Here is a 20437-nt window from a genome sequence, read left to right on the forward strand (position 1 = left end):
AATGGGGCGGTAGGTAGGTCAATATATTTTTTTTTTCAAGATTCAAAGTAAAAAAAAAAAGTACAATTTTGGTCATGGTGATTACGTAGGTATGAATTTAAACAAATGTGCATATTGTGACGTAACTGACTGGGTCCTCAACCCGTGCCTTCAGGCGCATCACTGCAAATCTCAATCTGATGTAGACCAGCCTTTCTCAAACTTCTTTGACCTGAGGCCCAGTCATGGCAGACTTTGGTAGGGCTCATCTACACGTACCAAACCTCACTCCCTCCAAATCAAATTGTCATTATCATTATCACAATCATTATTATGCCTATATTGTTATACATGCACTTTCACTTAAATGTTTTGTGACATGCACATCAGAGGACTGCTTTACTAATGTAAGATATAATTAGTTCGTTTCATTGCTTTTGCATGGTTGCATGATGCTTGCATAAGAAAAGAAATACTTCTCAAAACAACAATTATATGGGTGCTATTGTTTTGGGATGTTTCCCTCAAGCAGACATCATACATTGGTAGGAAATGGAGAAAAAAAATACATGTTTTTTAATGAAGTTTAATTTGAATGCCGGATTCAGGAAACACAATACCAGCTTTTTTGGCGAGCAGATAGGCGTAAATCACTGATCTGTTGATCTTTAACAGATAGAAAGAAGGCTACAATAGCTTTTGGCCACGTTATATTCAAATTGGACTATACAATACTCAGTGCTATACTTAAGCAATATAGCACGAGTGAGAGTGGGGTTGGTCATGGATATTCCCACGGGTGTTGTTCGGCCGTAGCCACGAGGCCGGAGGCCGAGTGGTGCAGGCAACAACAGCCGTGGGAATATCCATGACCAATCCCACGATCACGAGTGCTATATTGCTTTTATACAACAATTCTACCACAAACTAAATAATCTGAAAACATCCCGTTGTTGTTTTAAAATGTTAATTTCGACATCGTTCTTACGCACAAAAAATAGTTCCCTTTTCAATAGACAGCGTCTTGGTTGCTAGGTAACCAACATACCAGATCCCTCATTACGGGTCTTTGTGGTTTACGTGTCTTCTTGAAAGAAATGTTGAAAGTCGGGCTGAAATCACATTCATATCTAGGTTTGCTGCATGCATGTTACAAGGATGGGCCATGTCATGTAAGGGACATGGTACTGCAAAAAAATGAAAACATAGTCTACATTGCAGAACCACTGAACTTTATTAATTTATGGTGAATAAATGTTACACTACTGTGCACAGCCTGACGTGACGATGCTAGCAGGTTAGCAGCGGTTAGCTAACTATGCTAACGTTAGTTATCTACAAGTCTCCTCCAAGTGACAATCATATTATACACAATGCTGGCAATGCTGAGAACAATTAGCATCCTCGTTTATCTTACTTACATTGAGTTGACTGTGTGGCTTAATCCACAGATGTGGTGAAGCACTGTTTCGTTATGGTTTGCTAAGGAGTAACCATAGACAGTAAAAGATAGGGACCCATTGCTTGAAATAGTGGAGAGCTGGGATGAGAACATTGTGTCAAATCTTCGCATTGTATCGCGGAGTGATTTATTATTAGCTGTGCAAAGTCTGAGTTGAAATGTCCAGGGATATTCCAACTCATGGAACGTCTCTCGGCCAATCAGAAACAAATAAATAGTTCCATAGAACCCAATTGTTGTATAAAGTGTATTATACAGACTCTGCTCTGTTTCTATGGAAGTTCCAAAAATCAACGTTGTTCTATTAAGTGTCGTTAAACAATTAAATAGCATTCAACAGGTTGAAGCGGAGCTTTGATACCAACGTTATCGATTAGTTTCAGTTTCTCTCGCGTAGACGCCTGCATTGAATGAATGCTCATACCACCACTTTATTGTATGGCTCAATGTTTCATGACATCGATAGCAGAAACGTTTGTTTTCTTTTTTTTGTCGGTCCGCGGTATCTTGATCAACTGCGCAGCAAATTATCAGACGAATTTCACTCCACGACTCCGCAGACCAGCAGTCTCCATGTTGCGGACCCACATCAAAACAAACTATTTCCTGATTAGTTGAGAAATACTATTTTCTGATTGGCCGATAGGTTAGTAACTGAAAAGCAGCTCAGAGATAGCCTGACGAGCCAGACCCACATTAAAATGTAGGGTCTGGACACTCACCGTTTGCAGTGCTCAGTCCGAGGGGTGGGATAATCAGTTGTCTTTCAAATTCCCTCTGCACGCAATAGGACAGCGGCAGCGCTATGAGTCCCATGCGTTTCCCACCAGCGGAGCTAGTTGGCTAGTTCAAACGTTTGGCAACTTAATAAAAGCTTAACTCGTGTCACACTGTTCGCCAGCAGCAACGTCCATCTTATTTGTTTTCAAGTAGCAGGGAATTCAAGCTAAACCGTTGCAACTCTGCCATCAATCATTATGTTAAGCCCACCTAACGACTCTATACATGATTTCATTGGCCTGATTAAGTTTCGATTTCTGGAGCTCACAAGCCAACGGAGAGTTGCTAGACTAGCCCTGGCAGCAAATGTAATTCGCTGCCGCTATGGGCGCGTCTAGATTTCTAGGCTAGCTCAGAGACGGTTGATAAAGTTAACTATATAATCTTTGAGCAGCTCTCTGAGCTGAGTGAGCGCACAGACAGCAACGTTGTGTGACACGTTCCTAAAATATAGCCCTTAGAAATTTCTGTGCGGGCAAGTTAATAATTTCTCGGAGTGAGAAATGCCATGTGTGGCGTGTGAGCGTGTGAAGTCATTGAAATGCGTGTGTCTCACGCTCAATGCGTGAGACTTGAGAGGTCTGCTTGACGTATTCGGGCTCATGGGTGACAGTGACATATGGGACTCCAGCAGGTGTCAGGGATTCCGGAAGGCGTGTCACATGAGTGATGCCTCAGATGTGACTCTGTTCCACCTCAGTTGTCTCGCCCCTGTTTCCTGAGCGATTGCTTTCGTAGCATTTCTCAATTAGCATTTGGTAAAAAAAAAATGCACTTTACTCTGTTCCTGAAGCTTGATTGGCATATGGTGGTGTGCCTCAAGCAATACAATGAATGTTGGTTTTTCAGAGACAGCAAGTGCTGCACAAATTGAAATGTGCACTTAGCAGTTGAATGTTGTCCTTGGTAGTATATGCATGTCTTTGAGTTGCTATAGGCAATGTCAGCCATATTGAATACCTGTGACCTCTTTACTGTAAGTCCTAGACGATTTTTGTGATGTTCTTGTCGAGTATAGGTACGCTAGTGATTGCAGCACTTAGCTAGAGTGACATTTCTCAACATTAAAATTGTATGAGTTCTTATTTCCCAACGCACCCTCTCACGCACAAGTAACGCTATATGTTTCCAGGCAACTTAATTTGCATAACACATTACGCTCACACACTCGGGTGACGGATCTTCGAGGGGGGCAATATATTCCGCAGTGATGCCTCCGCGTGTAACCCGATATGCCACTCTGCGGTGACAAACTCTTCAGCGGCCGCCGCATAGCAATCATCTCGCACTCGCGCGGAGAACGGGAACAGGAACAGGTGTGCGGGAGCTATAGGAACCGATTACGATGCAATCACAAACCCCAGCCAGGGCGTCAGAGAGGCGGGCAGGCAGACAGGCAGGCAGCCGCTGATGTGATATAGCGCAGGAATAAATGAGACTACTTTGATGCGATAAGTGAGGCTGAAGTGTTTGTTGTGGGGAACTGAGACAATGGCTTGATGGGCAGATGATTGAAGAGCCTTTTCCTTCTGACTGGAAGAGAGCACGAAGGAGCGAGGAGAGAGATGAAGGGAGAGAGAGAGAGAGAGAGAGAGAGAAGAGAGAGTGAAAGAAAGAGGGGGAGGGGGGGTGAGGCCCCTAATCACGAAGTGCTGGGTAAACGATGTGGCGAGACACCAAGCTGGGGGCTAAACTCCACCACTCCACCAAAACACCACTCTCTTCGGAGTGGAGCCTCACTCTGGAAGATGGCACTTTAATTTGGTTATTTACTGTGGGGCAGGAGCAGAGAGAGGATGGATGCTACCGCTCTGGGCCATCGTCACACTGGCCCTGTTATGGTTGGGAATGGCCAGACAGCCTTATCTGGATTCCACTGCAATATTATACACTGCAGTTCAGCTGAGCTAGGTGCATTCCAAGTTTGAAAATATGGAAGGCTGACTCTATGTAGAGTGGAGCTGTAATATTATTAGCTCATATATGCTGTTGGCATAAGGCACATTTAATAAATATCCATAAGAGGTATAGTTTAATTCTGCATTAATAAACAATAACAGTATTCTTTTATACACTACATTCATCACTGATTCCATTTAGAACTGTCTACATTTGTGATAGAAGTGAAAAATTAAATTGAAAACGGCATACAGAAACAAAGAATACTATTATCTAGAGGGTAAAAAACCCCACTCACCTGACAGGAATAAAAAACATCACACTGGCAATAAAATTTGTTATTAGGATGAAATGTTGCTGGCATACAAATGCATATTTCGGTTTTGAACGATGTGTTCCCCCCGTCCTTTCAAAAAAGTTATTGACTGTGTGGTAAAGGTGAGGCTGTATGAGTGGGAGGGGTGGGCTGAAGTTGTCGGAGTCAGATTGCTTGCTATTCTCAGCGATGACGACGCCAACGGGTCAAGTCACATCCCATGATTTACCCCGTCTGTCGCATCTCCGAACAGGCATTTCCATTCTTTAGTGTCGCGAATGGAACAAGGGGTGGCGGAGGGGGCCACCCGCGCGTGCCCGTCGAATGATAATGCCGCACCGCGGGATGCTGCCGAGGGCTCACCACAATTTAAAAGTTGTCTCTGACTGCGCATATATTACACTCCATCTCCCCGTCACTCACTACCAAAGTCCATCCAGCAATTCGTCCCTCGGGACGTGGCCCCATTCTCTTTTAGGGCACCCATCTCCGCTATCGGACGGCCCTCGCCCGGTCGGCAGTTCTCGCTCGTTAATGGCCAACACCCGGGAGGCAGGTGTGCCTTAACGCTGGCAAGGTGACTCCCGACTGCCACCATGACTGTGGAGCGGTGAGAGGACTATAATCAGCCACTCAAGTGTACAGCGCCTCTGAAGACGAGAGGGAGGGAGAACGAGAGTGAGGGGGGTAACTAAAACAGAGATAGTTTGACACTCTGTCTGTGACATAAATACTGTGTGTGCCCCTCAGAGGGTGGTGGTGGTGGAGGTGCTGGTGGAGAAGTGGTATGACAGAGAGGGCAGTAAGAATAAAACAGAACAGAATTGATGGGTTGAACTGAGACAAAAGACATCAGCGGATGACAAGACAAATCGTAGGATGAAAAGTGGAAAGAAAATACAGAGCTTTTCCCAGTGTTGACCTGGTATCAGGGTAAAGATGACAGTGATTTCATTTTCTGGAGATATTTATTTGCATTTCTTCTTCACAAAACACTTTCCCTTCAAAGAACCACCCGGGGCAGATTGTCTCAGTTGAATAAGCGGAAAATCAAATCTCTTTATTTTGCGGCCATATTTTGTGTCCAGAGAAGACTAGAGAGATGTCAATGTTCTACTGTAACCACAGATGATGATATTATCTATATGAGACTTAACTGTTAATGCTAAAGGAAAAATATAAACGTATATATAACAGTATTATCAGCTGAACTATTTTACAGTTTGCTTTTCATGTCCCTTTACAGACAACTATAACATCTACAGATATGAAGGTTTTGCGTTTGTACGTCTGTTACTACAATGACAGTGAACAGCAGAGGAATAAATTGGTATGAGCTACTTGAATATGTTATGTTCTATACAGAGTTGGTGCGAGATTGATAGACTGGCCGAAAATGCAATGAGGTTAGTTTTAGTTAAATCTCGATAGCATGAGGGGCAATTCTACGCAAAACTGTCACATCCATAACGCCAACACAATGCCATGGTATTTAGTTGCCGTTATGGACGTGGCAGTTTTGCGTGGAATTGCCCTGAGACAGAACATAAAAGCATGAGTCTTATGCCAAATGCATGAGAGTTGGCAACCACAAGGTCATATTCCACCATATTATACATAAATATCATGAGTTAATTTGTAAACTCAGTAGTTTGACATCAATTGAAATAATAACTATGACATAAAAATACAAAATATTTAAACAAATTAACAATAAATATAACATCACTGCAGAAATTCACCACAGAGTTGCATTTCATTGAGGCCTACATTCTATATCTCCATAGATCATGACTGGCCCAAACAACCATTGAGAAAAGTGATTTCTGCATACATCAGAAAGTTGTCAATAACATTGTAAAGTCTGAGTCCATAGGATATCTATGTATGATATACCTTTCTCAACCACAGTTAAACAGAAATGTACATTGTAGCATGATCCGTAAGGAGCGGCTTCAGTTGTCTTGCTCAAGGACAACCTAAATAGAACTCATTTAAAAGAACATTTACTTTGTATATCTAAAATGAAATTATTTAGTAATAAGTAGTCTCGTCTGCTTCATGTAGCTACCGGTACTCCATCATACAGCAGTCAACACTCTCCAAAATCAGCACACAGAAACAGCACTAAATATAACCTTTGCAAGAACATTCTCTGCCTTCCTGTTGAATTTTTTCTGCGAAGAAGAGATGGAACGACAAACATTTTAAGCATGATGCATTGTGTGTTGGAGTCCCCGTATGTAACTCATAGCCAGTAGTGTACAATGAAAAAAAGTTCATAAGCACATGACTGCATAACGGATATATACAGCTCTGTCACGTTCACGGCTGTAAATGGACATTTCCACAGACTTTCCCCACAAGTTGTTTTCATGTTGTTGAAACTAAGAAGAGACCACACTGATAAACTAATTATAGATGCAAATTGAGGTCTCCCAAAAAGATGGAACACTATACCCACTGACATCATCTATATGAGATATGTATGTTATCTGCTGAGTGTGTGAGAGTGTAATGCGTGTGTATGAGTGTGTTGAGAGTGTATAAGTGTGTGTGTGTGAGTGTGTGAGAGAGTAAGTGTGTGTTTGTGTGTGTGAGAGAGAGAGAGAGAGAGAGAGAAAGAGAGAGAGAGAGAGACCATTGCCTGTGTCATTTCTTACATCTCTATCTTCCATAATAGCGCGTAGTGGGCGGGTGGATGGCTGTGGTATTTGCTGAGTGCAAATCTTCAGGGCTTTACGGCTCCCTCTAGCCATTGTCAAAGATAGAAACAAACTGCTGAGCGGTCGCTAATGCTACTGTTTGCACCATAAATAGCCAAGGCAGACGGCTATGACAGGGTAATGCATTTACAATCTGTTTAACAAAGGCTATAAGAGCCTCCCACACTCTCCCTTTCTTTTTTTCTCTCACTCTTTCTCTCTCTCTTTCTGTCTCCCTCTCCAATGTCAAGTCAAAATTGTGAGGGCTTGTTTTGTACAACAAACCAATGCAATAAAATGTTGCTAAGAGTCAGGGTGCGTAGAGTTACTAAGTTTTTCAGAGAGCTCTCATGCCTGTGTGTGTAGTACAAGTGCGTTGTATCAGGGGACATTATGTGGGAGATGTCAGAAGACTTGACTAATATTTAATTACATTCATCTCTGAGCCTCTTTTGTGCATTTGCTTATAGCTTTTTTTTTTTTTTTTTTTTTTTTTAAATCAATATACACTGCACCAAAAAATGATCAATATGTAATCAAATACAGAAGAGGAAGAAGGGCAAATAATTCATGTGTCACTGGATGAAGTCTCTCAGAAATGAAGAAAAACTGGTGTCTTACTCACAAGTGAAATGTCATTCAATAAAACACAACATATGTTGCCATCTTATCACAAACTTCAGATACAATTTTTTCTTTTATCCTTTATTTTTTTTTAATCGGGCCTCAGAACGCTGTTTGAAGGTATCAAAATGATATTCATCTCTCCATCTCATTTTCACCTTTTCTTTTATCTTCCTCTCTCTCTCTCTCACACACACTCTCCTTCCTTGTCGTCGGCTTGCTTGTCAGTCTCTCCTCAGTTCTGTGACTGGGAAATGGGTTTGTTTCGTTGCCATATCTGAGCCCGGGATCAGAGATAGATCGGCAGACAGAGGACGCAGCCAGGAAGGCAGCCAGGCGGCTCAGTATTTTCCCTTTTTTTTCCATCAAAATCTTCCCGACCCCTGTCTGACGAACAAGAGCCTTTTTGCTTTGCTCTCCTCCTCCCTTCTTCTTTCCTGTCCTCTTCTCTGCTCCCTTTCTCCTCCGTTCTCACTCCATCTGCTTTCTCCATCTCGTCTCGTCTTGGCCGGCGATTCACGCCAGGAGCTGAAGAGAGCGAGCGGGAGTGATCCTTTGCCACGGGCACCCCCGCTCCCCCAGTCAATACCCCGCTGAACCCGCCACACCTGTTCGTCACTCCAGTTCCCGGAGCATGATGGGAAAAGGGGAATCTGTGGGTGGGGGGTGGGATGGTGATACTGGGGGGGGGGGGGGGGGGGGGGGTGGATGGGGATATTTAGAGGCTCTTAAACACTATAGAACACAAAATGGGGCAGTTGGAGTCACAATCCAGCTGGGCTGATGAAAGGAGAGAGAGCGCGAGAGAGAGAAGGAGGAAGAGAAGGATGGATAGAATAAGGGAAATAAGCAAAGGGAGGAGGCGAGGGAAGGAGAGAAAAAAGAGAAGTGGGGAGGGGCCAGTTAAGGGAGTCAGCGAGCCATTTCTATGTGCAGAAGAGGAGGGCAGAGTGCACCAGGAGGAGGGAGAGGGGGAGCAGGAGGAGGGGGGAAAGGAGGAGGGGACGAGCCCAAGGGGGCGATGGGGCGGCGGAGAGGACTGGCCGCTTCTTCAGCTTGGGCCCGTTACACAGGGGCGTGTCACAGCAGGTGATGCACACGGAGTTGAGCTCGCCAGTGCAGAACTGCTGGTAGCCGGAGGAGGCGATGAGACACGCGCCTGAGGAGGCACAGGACTTCCGGTAGTGGATGCCTGCAAGGTTGCGAGGGAGAGGGGGAAGGAGGAAAGGAGGGAGAGAAAGGGATGGAGAGAGAAAGGAAGGAGGAAGGAGGTATAGAGGATAGAAGAGAGAGAGATGGATGGAGAGAGGGAGGGATGCAAGGAGGGAGAGAGGAGAGACAGATCCAATAAGCAGAAGACACATAAGTAGACTCAAGACACCTACACACACATGTTTGAATAAGCAAATACATTCCCCCGGTTAAGTCATTGCTAGTTCTCTGTGAATTCAACAGCAAGGTCACTGACTTAATTTGTAGAAGGCACACACACACACACACACGAAAGATCACCACCAACGCAATGCCCCAAGTCATGAAGGCCTCCGTTCGATAAAAATGTAAATGTAATGCGAGTGAAAGAAAGCTCAGAGGAGTGTGAGTTAGCATACGTGTAAACAAAGATGGCGGAGTTGCAGGACTGTGACAGGGACTCTCTGTGTCCTCTCATGGAGCAACGTGAGAAAGATGTGTACTGGCACTGATGACACATAACAGTATATAGACCCTTTCAACAAGGTAAACAAAAACAATGCTTGAACGTTCTATTTGGGCCCCAATCTACTTCCTCTGCATTAAGATAACATATGGAATGTTAAAAAGGAAGTCTTGTGGGGCCAACTATGATGCTGATAATGGAACTCTCTTGAAAGGGTCCATAAGCTGCTGTCCCTCATGGGCTTCTAGAGTGCCAGTGACACTGGCGTTCAAGGATATTGTTTAAAAAATGTTTGAGTCTGTCCCTTTCACTTTTCTGCCCGGGGCGTCAATCGGTCATCTGCAGAACAGTGCTGTAGCTATCCGTCCCTCATGCATGCCTGGTGTTCTTCACATCCAGTTTAATGTGAAAACTATAATTATGCACCTAATGATCTAATATAAATGTACAATTAAGATATTACAATTAAGATATTAAGACAATATTATATTTCTGCCAATGAAAGGGTATTTTATTTATAGCTATCTTTTAAATATTTTAAACATTGAGTTCATAATTATAATTAAGAATTAAATTAATTGTGAACTCATTAGCTAATTAACGTAATTTTCTTTCTTCTTCCTCCTCCCCTTCCTCTTCTTCCTCATCATCATCATCTTCTTCATCTTCTTCTTCTTCTTCTTCTTCTTCTTCTTCCACAGTGGCTGATAAAAAGGATGCACAATGTTCTTGTTCCACTTTCGTAGGAACTTCTTGATACCCACAAGTATCAGGTGCAAAGCTCTCGGTGCCCTACTTTTCCACACCCTTCAATCTCCTCAAATTCATTTGTCAGCATTTTCCCAAAATAAGTTGAAATGCATAAGCATCCTCTTTCTTTATAGTGTGTCAAACATTTGACAGGAGCTACTGCTGCTGCTTGGTTACAGTTACTAATATGGTTGCAGTCTTGCAGATCCTGAACCCTTTTTCGGAGTAGAACGCCATTTCTTGAACATTGAATAGCTCTCAATTCAAGTCCAGATCTGAACAATATAATTCCAGAGCAATTCTGAAAAATCCTCAATGGGTTAAAGTGACCTGGACCATGGCCCATTGTAGATCTACAATGCATTAACCTCTCCACCTGAGGCTTCATTTGATATTAAAGACATTAACACTGTGACCCAGTGCAATTCTGACAGACAACCTCTCTGATCCCATTAACCCAGCTGTGTCTGTGTGGACCGCAAACCCCAATTCCCCCCTCTCAAAGAGGTTCCAGAGTACATGGAAACTACATATTTGTTGGTATAAATCTAAGCGTACGCCTACACTGTATGTATTTAAATAACCCGGGATTCATACAAGTGTAGTATAACAAGTGTGTAATTGCATGTTTGCAATGTACTGCTGGAAATGTTCTCTCTCTCTCTCTCTCTCTCCTCTCTCTCTCTGGGGTGAGTGGGCAGAATTATCACTTGAAAGTGGGCGGCAAGCATGAGTGACAGTTGTACATGAAAAGTATCCATCTGTGGAATGTGTGAAATACACTTGTAGATGTTTTAATCACAATTTGTTTATGGACACTGTTGGAAGATGGAGGATCTGTTTACCAGACAACATGACTACTAAACTAGAAATCTCTGTGTATGTGTTAAGTCACCAAAGTCCCAACTGTTGCCCTAATTTATAGAATTGTATATTGTATGTATATGCTTGAGCAGAAAAGGTGCAGTTGCAGGAAATAGCAGGGAGTAGTGTTTGTTTGTGTTTGTGTTTATGTTTATGTTTATGTTTAAATTAATTAGCAGACACTTTTGTGCAAAAAAGGTACATTACATTTCAACCAAGGACCAAACGAAACCAAATCTCACCCTTACCTTCAGTATTCCCACAGAAATTCCACACTGGGTTTCGTTTATGTTTGGGGGGGACACTGCCCCCACTTTGTTTGTTTGTGAGTATGGGGTACGTTGCACAAAAGCAGAATTAAGACATCCGGGATAAGTTACTGAGCTGTGCTCAATGAATCCAAAACAAGAGCGTACAGGCTTAATTGGTTGCACAACGAGCAAGCCAGGATGAGCAGACACGGATTCATCAAGCCAGGTGAAACCTATCCTGGATAAGTGCGCGCTCACGGCTCCCTCAAATAGACCCCGCCACCGATCACAGATTCACTGATTCGCCATGGCAACTAGAGTGGCTTCATTGCTTCTTCTACTGTGAAGTAGGTAGCGATAGCTTTTCACAACAGCAACAAACAGCAACACCTCTGTTTAGGAGAATATTGCAACTAGTTCCGCGACCACCACGCGCAAAATGGTTAGGCACTCCCGTGACGTCACATTGTTGCATGACAGGTCGGGAATGGCGATATGTAAAAGTTAATTAATGATCACAAACGTTTAAATAATGACAGTGGGTCTAGTTATATGTGATAACAATGTGTAGTGGGCAGTGGAATAACTATTGGTTTTTGACTGCTGACTGAGATAAGGGATGAGATTAAATAGATCCTGGAACTTGCTCCACAGAATAAATAGCTCCACAGAATAAATCGCCATGGTGATTTATACCATAACATATCCTGCTGCCCCCTATCCCGCTTTTGTGCAACTGGATCACGGATAAATTGAGCCAGGATAACCAAGATATCTCTGCTTAATCCCTTATCCTAGTTTTGTGCAATAGGCCCCTGGGCTACCTACAGAGACTGTTTTTGTTTTACAGTGTACTTACATTATGGGCAGCTAGCGGTCGTGAGGAGATGATTGCTGAATGTGACAGAAAATGTTATGGGCTTGAAATTACGTAAGATCCCTGACTGCACCTTTAATGCCTTTTGTTTTGACTAATCTTTCAGTAATTAATGGTTTTGCTTTACATACTTCTATGCTTGAATTAATCAATATCACCCGAGTGGAAGTGGTGTTGCTAAAGGATATCACAATGGCACAAGGAAGGCCAAAGGTTCAGTGGCGAAAGTAATTACAGTCGTGGCGATATCCTTTACCAACACCACGACCTACTAGTCTACAAGTTTATCATTTAGACTTAGCCTTCACTAGAACTCTACCGCTCTACCAACCACCCCCACCTCTCTCTCTCTCTCTCTCTCTCTCTCTCTCTTCCTCTCTCACTGAAGATGGTATGACCCATGCTCTCATAGTGTGTTTCTCTTTCTATGTAGGTCACTCTATCGAGTGTCATATTGCTCTTATACAACAGTTCCATTACCAACTAATTTAGCTTTAAAATATGGTGTTTTCTTTTGTTTAACACCACTCCAGACCGAAGTTCAGTGAGAGGCTATTCAATGCAATATGCGGAGTGATTACTAGTGGTGGAACGCATGTGTGGGATGTGTTGGGATATCAGAAATCACTAGATAGTTCAACCGTACTTGTATAATGTACTTTTTATACAGTACAATTCTTTTTGTGCCCTCTGCAGAGATGTATATGTATGTCTTTTTCCAGAGTTTCAGTTGCTTTACAGGCTCTCATTTCAGCTATAAGATGCTAAATCCCTTGTGCTATTGGTAGGGGACTTCCTACAGTGGCAGACAGCAGACAGACACTGGAGACAGCAGCAACCCCGCCATTCCCAACGTTTTTCTATTGTTTAATAGGCTGTCAAACATGGATGGGAAGTTAAGTGTGCTATGGTGTTCGTGATGATGACAGAATCGCTTTATACATGAGCGGACTCTCCTCGAGGGAGGTCAAACTGTTTGAAAGACTAGGCCATTATTTGCAAGTTTTGTAATCATTTATGCAGGACATGGGCAGCCTTGCTTTCCACTGATGTTGTGTTTTCAGTCATCTAAGTTTCTACAAAATCAGACAAAAAAGTGCCAATGGTTGCCCCTCTTCTACATGGGTTGTTTTGATCATAACATTTGGGTCTACTACTTCCCCAAGCAGCATTTAAAGTGTAGCCTCCTTGATGCCCTACTTTCTTTGTCATTATTTCTGAGACCTTAATGTTTTTTAAGAAAACAACCACAGTGTATTTCCTAGTATTTTCTGGAAAAAAACATGTGTAAATATAATAATTATATTTGTATGTGTGTGTGTGTGTGTTTGTTTACATGCCTGTTTAGACATACTGTAAACTGTATGAATATGTAAACTGTGTGAATACATGCATGTGTGTGTGTGTGTGTGTGTGTGTGTGTGTGTGTGTGTGTGTGTGTGTGTGTGTGTGTGTGTGTGTGTGTGTATACAAGTCTTGTACTGAAGAAAATGTTCAAATTCCTGCTACTTTTCACATGCCTTCTGTCATAGCGCTGTCTGTGACCTGAACATTGTACTCTTACTTCTAACCATCTTCAGGTCTTTGGCACTCAGCTGCTATTGAATTGGAGGAAAAAGACAGCGTAAGTCAGAAAGTTCACTTAAGACTGGTCTCATTTACCTGGCTTGTTCTGAATGGCTGTTGAGCCACATTTGTCCTTTCTGTCCATCACTACAATGTCAGTGGGCTGTGATCTGTGGCGGTTCTAGCTTGTATGGCGCCCTGGGCAAATGAAAGTTAACACATATTCTGACAATTTTATAATTTTTTTACAAGGGCTTGTGCCATCCCCCATTGAGATGCTGACCTAAGGCTGACCATGTCGCTAATATCAATATCCGCCAATGTGTCCTCTGCATCCACTGACTATGATCATGAGTGTATTTGCAGTAGGCCTGAGTGCCATATGGCATTGTGATAAGAACTGAAAATGGGTCCAACAACAACAACATGCTTTTCAGTCTAAACTATAAGAAAGAATTGGGGATTGAAAAGAAAACTAAAGAAATTAGGCCTTAACAGCCTCTGCCTCCACAGAGGAGTGCGCTTTTCCAAACAAAGACTAACCCAAATTGACGCCACAGCACTCTCCTCAGTTTGATTTGATGCTATCAGTGAGCAACATTTTTAGCCTCTGCTGAAGCTGTTTCCTGAAAACAAATCTTTCCTGGAACTGTCCTACTGTTATTGTCACTGTGCACTCCAGAGCTAAAACTGTACTAAAATGATATAAAATTGATAAAATTATATGAATGAAAGATCTGTATTGAAATCTAGAACATATCAATTTAATGTCTCTGCACCTATGCACATGGGTCAATGACGTGACGTGCAGATTTTCGTGTCCGAGTGCACTACTTTGGTTTAAAATATTTTTTAATGATTTATAATAAGCATTATTTTATTCTATAAAACCTGTTTAATTTGAACATATTTCCAGTTTGTCATAAAAATGATACATATTTTATGTTTTGCCATCTCAAACCCTCAAAATGTCAGGTGGCGCAACCGTCCGAGCAAGTTAACACTATGTAAAATGCATTATATATGTCATTTTAAATATCAATTAATATAATATTAATATGGTGGCATAATTTTATATTGAAAACCTTTCAAATAATCAAAGTTTAATAGTTACATTGTTCTTAAATTGTTTGGAATATTGAAAGCAACTTTGTCCGGAAATGTGCATATCTGAAATGTCAGGGCGGCGCAACCGCATTCATACAACTTTTATTTTGAATTGAAGAGAGAGATGAGTTAACAGGATATTGCATCATCAAAAGGACCCCAAGTGACCTTTACTGATGAGTGAAAGGTTTGTAAATCTCTCTCAAATATTGATAAAAATAGCTGTTTTTTCTTCATAGTTAGACTTGTACAGTTTCACATGTCAGGTGGTACAACCAATGTAAAGCTGTGAAAAAGTTATTTTAATCTAAAACTCTTTATTGTTTTGTAAAAATGAATGAATGAACTAGCTAGCAAAGTCAAAAGGTTATATAGGTGTCCAAGTAGATGCCTGAATAATTGGGAATTAGTAGCAAATGTCAGGCAGCGCAACCAGTAAGTCAGGTGGCACAACCAGAAGAAATGTCCTTTCTTGATGAAATAAACATGTTAACCTGATATATACTATTGAATATTTAAAAAAATATTAATTAAATGTACATTAATAGTAAGTATATACATTAAATATATTTATATTATTACATTTTTTAAATATCCTTTTCAATGATTTTAGATGCCACTATCAAGCAAAGAAAAAGCAGCACGCTACAGGCAGCGCATTAAAAATGATCCAGCTGCAAGAGAAAGATATCTTGCAAGAAGGAAAGAAAGGTAATACATGTAGATAAGCCAGTTTTTGTGTAGTTGTTATTTTGTACAGCAGTCAGTCAGACTTAACATTAGAACATTTCAGTTAACCTTAGTATTTGTTTTTATAGTTATCAAAAGAGGAAGAGAGAGGGAAAATGTGTGAAGCCTCCAATCAGCCAGCTGTCTAGAGCAGAACAGGATAAAGTGAGGAAACAGTGGAAGGAAGATCAGAGAAAGAACAGGGAAAGGAAAAGGGCTATGGAGGAAATCTTGAATTTTACACCAGAGTCACTGGATACAACTCCCATAGCAGTAACACCTGAGTCAGTGGATCCCCCACCAATAGCACAACTTCAGCCTGACCCCCCTAACATTCATGCAGAGAACAGTTTAGATGATCAGCAACCAAGAGCATCTTCCACACCAATGAGAGCAAGCAGCTTTAGATGGAAAAGAGAGAGAGCAAAGTTGCGCCGTGATATGAACAAGATGAAAAGGGAAATGGAGGCTGCCAGACAAGAAACAGAAAAATTTAGAAAACGCCTAGAAAGATTAAGACAGAACAGAGCTAGGAGTCAGGAAAATGTTAAATCTACAAAAAGGGGTGCAAAAAAACTGGCTCTACAAAGGAAAGAAACAGTTGTGGAGTTCCTCTGTCATGATGAGAACAGTCGTTTGCTGCCAGGGAAAAAAGATACAGTGACAAAGAACAAAAACAAACAGCAACGCCGTGTTCTTGTTAAACCCCTAGCGGAACTCCATATCTCATATAATTCTGAAATGGAGAAGTCCCGCATGCTCTCTTACAGACAATTCGTCAGATATTGTCCTTTCTATGTGACTCAGCCAAAAGCATCTGACAGGAATACATGTGCCTGCATGGACCATGAAAATGTGAAACTGTTGTCTGAAAAACTGCAGCAGAAAGGTCTTCTGAAAACATCTAGTGTTTCTGAGCTGTTGTCTGCAATTGTATGTGATCCAGACAACAAGGCCTGTATGTACAGAATCTGTGCAAAATGCTGCTATACTGAGGTTGAAGTTTCACAACCCCAGACAGAGGAGATGATGGTGTGGTCTCAGTGGGTGAGAAAACCGGTCACAGAGGAGCAAAGGACATTCATGAACTTTGTGAAAGAGACACAACATGGTACATCATCTGAAATGTTGGAGCTTTTCAACCGAAAGCTTGATGGTCTTGCAAAGCACCATTTTAATTGGCTCCACCAGGCCAAAGAGTGCAGGGCATTAAAAGACAGCCTTAGAGATGATGAGATAGTTGTGCATGTTGATTTTGCAGAAAATTTCAGCTGCAAACTCAACAGGGAAGTGCAGGCTTTCCACTTTGGAGGAAACAGAAGGCAGGCCACTGTACACTCCTGTGTTGCCTACTCCTCAGGTGGAGTGCAATCCTTTGCCACTATCTCTGGGTCCCTCCGGCACGATGAGAGAGCTGTGTGGGCCCACCTTGAGCCTGTGATTAAAGATATTATGGACAATCGCAACCCACGTCCTACTACTCTCCATGTGATGAGCGATGGACCGGTCACCCAGTACCGTAATAAAAAGAACTTTTACCTGCTGAGCACCATCCCCTTCCTATCAGGATTCAAGCAGGTCACTTGGAACTTTTCTGAGAAGTCTCACGGGAAAGGTGCACCAGACGGGGTTGGGGGTGCTGTTAAAAGGATGGCTGACTCTTCTGTCAACATGGGAGTAGACATTCAAACCCCAGAGGAGTTCTACCAATTTTTGAAGGAGAGACAGGAATCAAGTGCAATTAAGTTTTTCTGGGTGTGTGAGGAGGACATCAGGAAGTATGATGAGTCTGTCCCTGAAGTTGTGCCCCTGGTAAAGGGAACTATGGGCATACACCAGATCCTGTCAACTGAACCAGGGACAATTCTACATCGAGAGCTGTCCTGTTTCTGTAGCAGGCCTGACATCTGCCAATGCTACAAACCCACCATGATAAGCTTTCCAGCGAGCAGTGCCGAGGCAAGTGTAAATGTTCAACAGGGTCTTACTGGAAAATTTGTCTTGGTAAGGTATGAGGAACAGCCATTTGTGGGGCAGGTTCTTCAGGTGTTTGATGAAGAGCTAGAGGTCAGCTGCATGCAGCAGTTTGGCTCCAAGAATGCTTTCACTTGGCCCCATCCTGCAGATGTTACCTTATATTACCACACTGATGTTATAAAAGTAATATCCGAACCAGAGCCACTTAATTCAAGGCACACGCGTCTTACCAATGCCGACTGGGACTGCTTTAGTAGGCCCGCCTAACATGAATCAATTGCATTCATTGGAGCCTGTTCACTTTATAATGAATATGATGTGTCATTTTGTTATGTAATGTTGCTCAAACAGTGTTCTTTCTGATCAGTTTAGTACAGTTTACTTAAATGGAATAACCAGTTTTTATCTGTACCAATTAGTGCTTCATTCAAGCCTATTCAGTTTCTAATGAATATAAAGTGATATTTTGTCATGTAATGTTGCTCACACAATGTTCTTTCTGATCAGTTTAGTACAGTTTACTTAAATGGAATAACCTGTTTTTATCTGTACCAATTAGTGCTTCATTCAAGCCTATTCAGTTTCTAATGAATATGAAGTGATATTTTGCCATGCAATGTTGTTTCTGATCTGTTTAGTTTCTTTAAATAGAATGATAACAAGTTGTTATCTTTACCAATTAATACTTGAATAGACCCAAGACACCTGAGATTGTTTTATTCTGTGAAATAAAAATGAAATTATTCAACATATGTGTTGTTATTATGAATCTTGTCAGACGGCGCAACCGCATCGTCAGGTGGTGCAACCAGGTAAAATACTAATTTAAACCAAGAAATGGGAGATTGAAGTGAACAAATGTTTGGAAATTGTGATGTAAATAATCATTCTATGCAACAATATACTTTTAAAATTTATAGAGTATTTATTCACATTTTAAATCTAAAATTTGATGTTGGAAACCCAAAATACCTGCCCCCTACAATAAAGAATCCATAAGTTACTTTTAATACCCAGCTCAACACAAAATAATAATGTGTTGGGCACTGTAGACACTTTCAGGTATACTTACTAAAATATTTACTTAGGAAAAAAAAAAAGGAAGTGAGTTTTTTTTTCAAGAAACTTTCGGTTGTACCACCTGACATTTTTTTGCTGGTGAAATTGCAAATACAGTCTAAAACTCTATTTAAACCTTGTAAATGTTGTGCAACCATTAAGACTTGTTTAAACACACTCTTCCAACTTCAAATAAATGTATTCTGTCCATTTTTACAGATTTTTAAAAATATATACTTTTTGAAGGCTTATTTGTCATTGACCCACATACAGTGTTCATTGTATATCGACAACCTAACAATTATGAGATCAGTCAGTGGCACATTTATTCTTTTTACAAGTTATTTGCCACTCTTGTAGGAAATACACAAATGGAAATCTGAAGTAAAAAAGGCCAAAATCCCGCCGTTTCAATGCTAATAATCAATATGCAAAACCACATCTGAAGTCTGACCAAATGGAATGAAAAGAGGGGGAAAGCCTTAAAAAATAAAAGCTCTGTTTCATCGTGACATTTTCCTCACAGCACCAAAGCAGTTTGGAAATGGTAAGTTTTTACAAGTTTTGTAATCTTTACTGAAGGCGTTTAATTAACCATAATATATTCTGTCATATTTATTATAATTACAGATGTCATACAGGCTAATTATCATGTCAAATAATTGGGCTTGAGATAACCCATAAACATAAGAAATTATTTGATTTTATATGTGTGTCATGTTTTATACCACAATATTCTTGGATGGTTTGAAAAGCAACGCTGTGAAAACCCTAGTTGTACAAAGCTGTTTGTCAGTGCTATACATTTATCATGTCATGTGCCTGGTGGCAACGGTACAGGGATTAAAGAGGTCTTCATATTCTATATTTTTACCCTCTTCATGCTTTTTCTTGCCAGTTTAGTCCAGTTCAGTTCACTTAACTTTATTTTTTTATTAACAATAAAATGAAGCCCTTGTGTTCAGTCTTTGTCTGTCTTTATATAAAGTCCACACACTCAGAAGACTGGCATTTAGCTGGCACTTTTATCTAAAGAGACACAGACTCGCAACAATAAATTTGAGGTTTGATCGTAGGCTGACCAATGGACAGATGGCGGTGTCACCATGCCCGTAGCAGAGCCAAACATAGAAGGGCAATACTGACCTCTGATCTCTACACTGGTAGTGATACAACACCCCCCCAACACACACACCAAGACCCCTGGCAGTTGGGTTAGCCCCTTGAGCCGTGGATCTGCCCAAGGTTTCTTCCTTGGTAAGGGAGTTTTTCCTTGCCCCTGTTGCTCTTGGGTGCTCCTTGTTGGTGCCCCCCACCCAATCCCAATCCTCCCCCACCTTTTTTATGCAGCCCTTGCCACTTAATCTACTAAACCCCTCTTCTACTGCACTCTTTACCACCCCCCCCCCCCCCCCCCCATTAATGCACAAATAGGCTGACACCAGACATAATTTCACTGCATTTCTTACTTCCAGTAACTATATGCATGTGACAATAAACTTCCTTGTATCCTTGTATCCTTGTATACAAGTAAACAGGCCGTCCAGATATTCTGACCGGATACTTTACAATCAAGATTTACTGAAATGTATACCTCACTATTCTGCAGGCAAATGTACCTGCCTGGTCTATAACCCAAAAGGGCACATGTTACCCCGCTGCTCATCCAGGTACACTGGCTACCTATGGCTGCCCGCATCAAATTGAAGTCATATCATCAAATTCAACACTTGCCTACAAAGTAGTCTCCGCATACAGGCATATGCTACCTCTAGACCGTTGCACTCCTCAGACGAACAACGTCTAGCTCTGTCACCGGTACGCTCAGGCCAATC

At 41.6% G+C, this 20437-nt stretch overlaps 1 protein-coding gene across 1 annotated transcript in view; it reads right to left on the reverse strand.

Annotated features, from left to right (window-relative positions):
- Window positions 1–5402: 5402 nt before the first annotated feature.
- The window catches only part of LOC121697544 (ly6/PLAUR domain-containing protein 1-like), a 33934-nt gene continuing 18899 nt past the window's right edge, over window positions 5403–20437 (reverse strand). Inside the window, exon 3 of the mRNA XM_042079099.1 lies at window positions 5403–8957. Coding sequence (XP_041935033.1) covers window positions 8692–8957 — 266 coding nt within the window. The 3' untranslated portion in view covers window positions 5403–8691. The remainder of the gene's footprint in view (window positions 8958–20437) is intronic.

Source organism: Alosa sapidissima, chromosome 22, assembly GCF_018492685.1.
Source record: "Alosa sapidissima isolate fAloSap1 chromosome 22, fAloSap1.pri, whole genome shotgun sequence".
NCBI lineage: Eukaryota > Metazoa > Chordata > Actinopteri > Clupeiformes > Clupeidae > Alosa > Alosa sapidissima.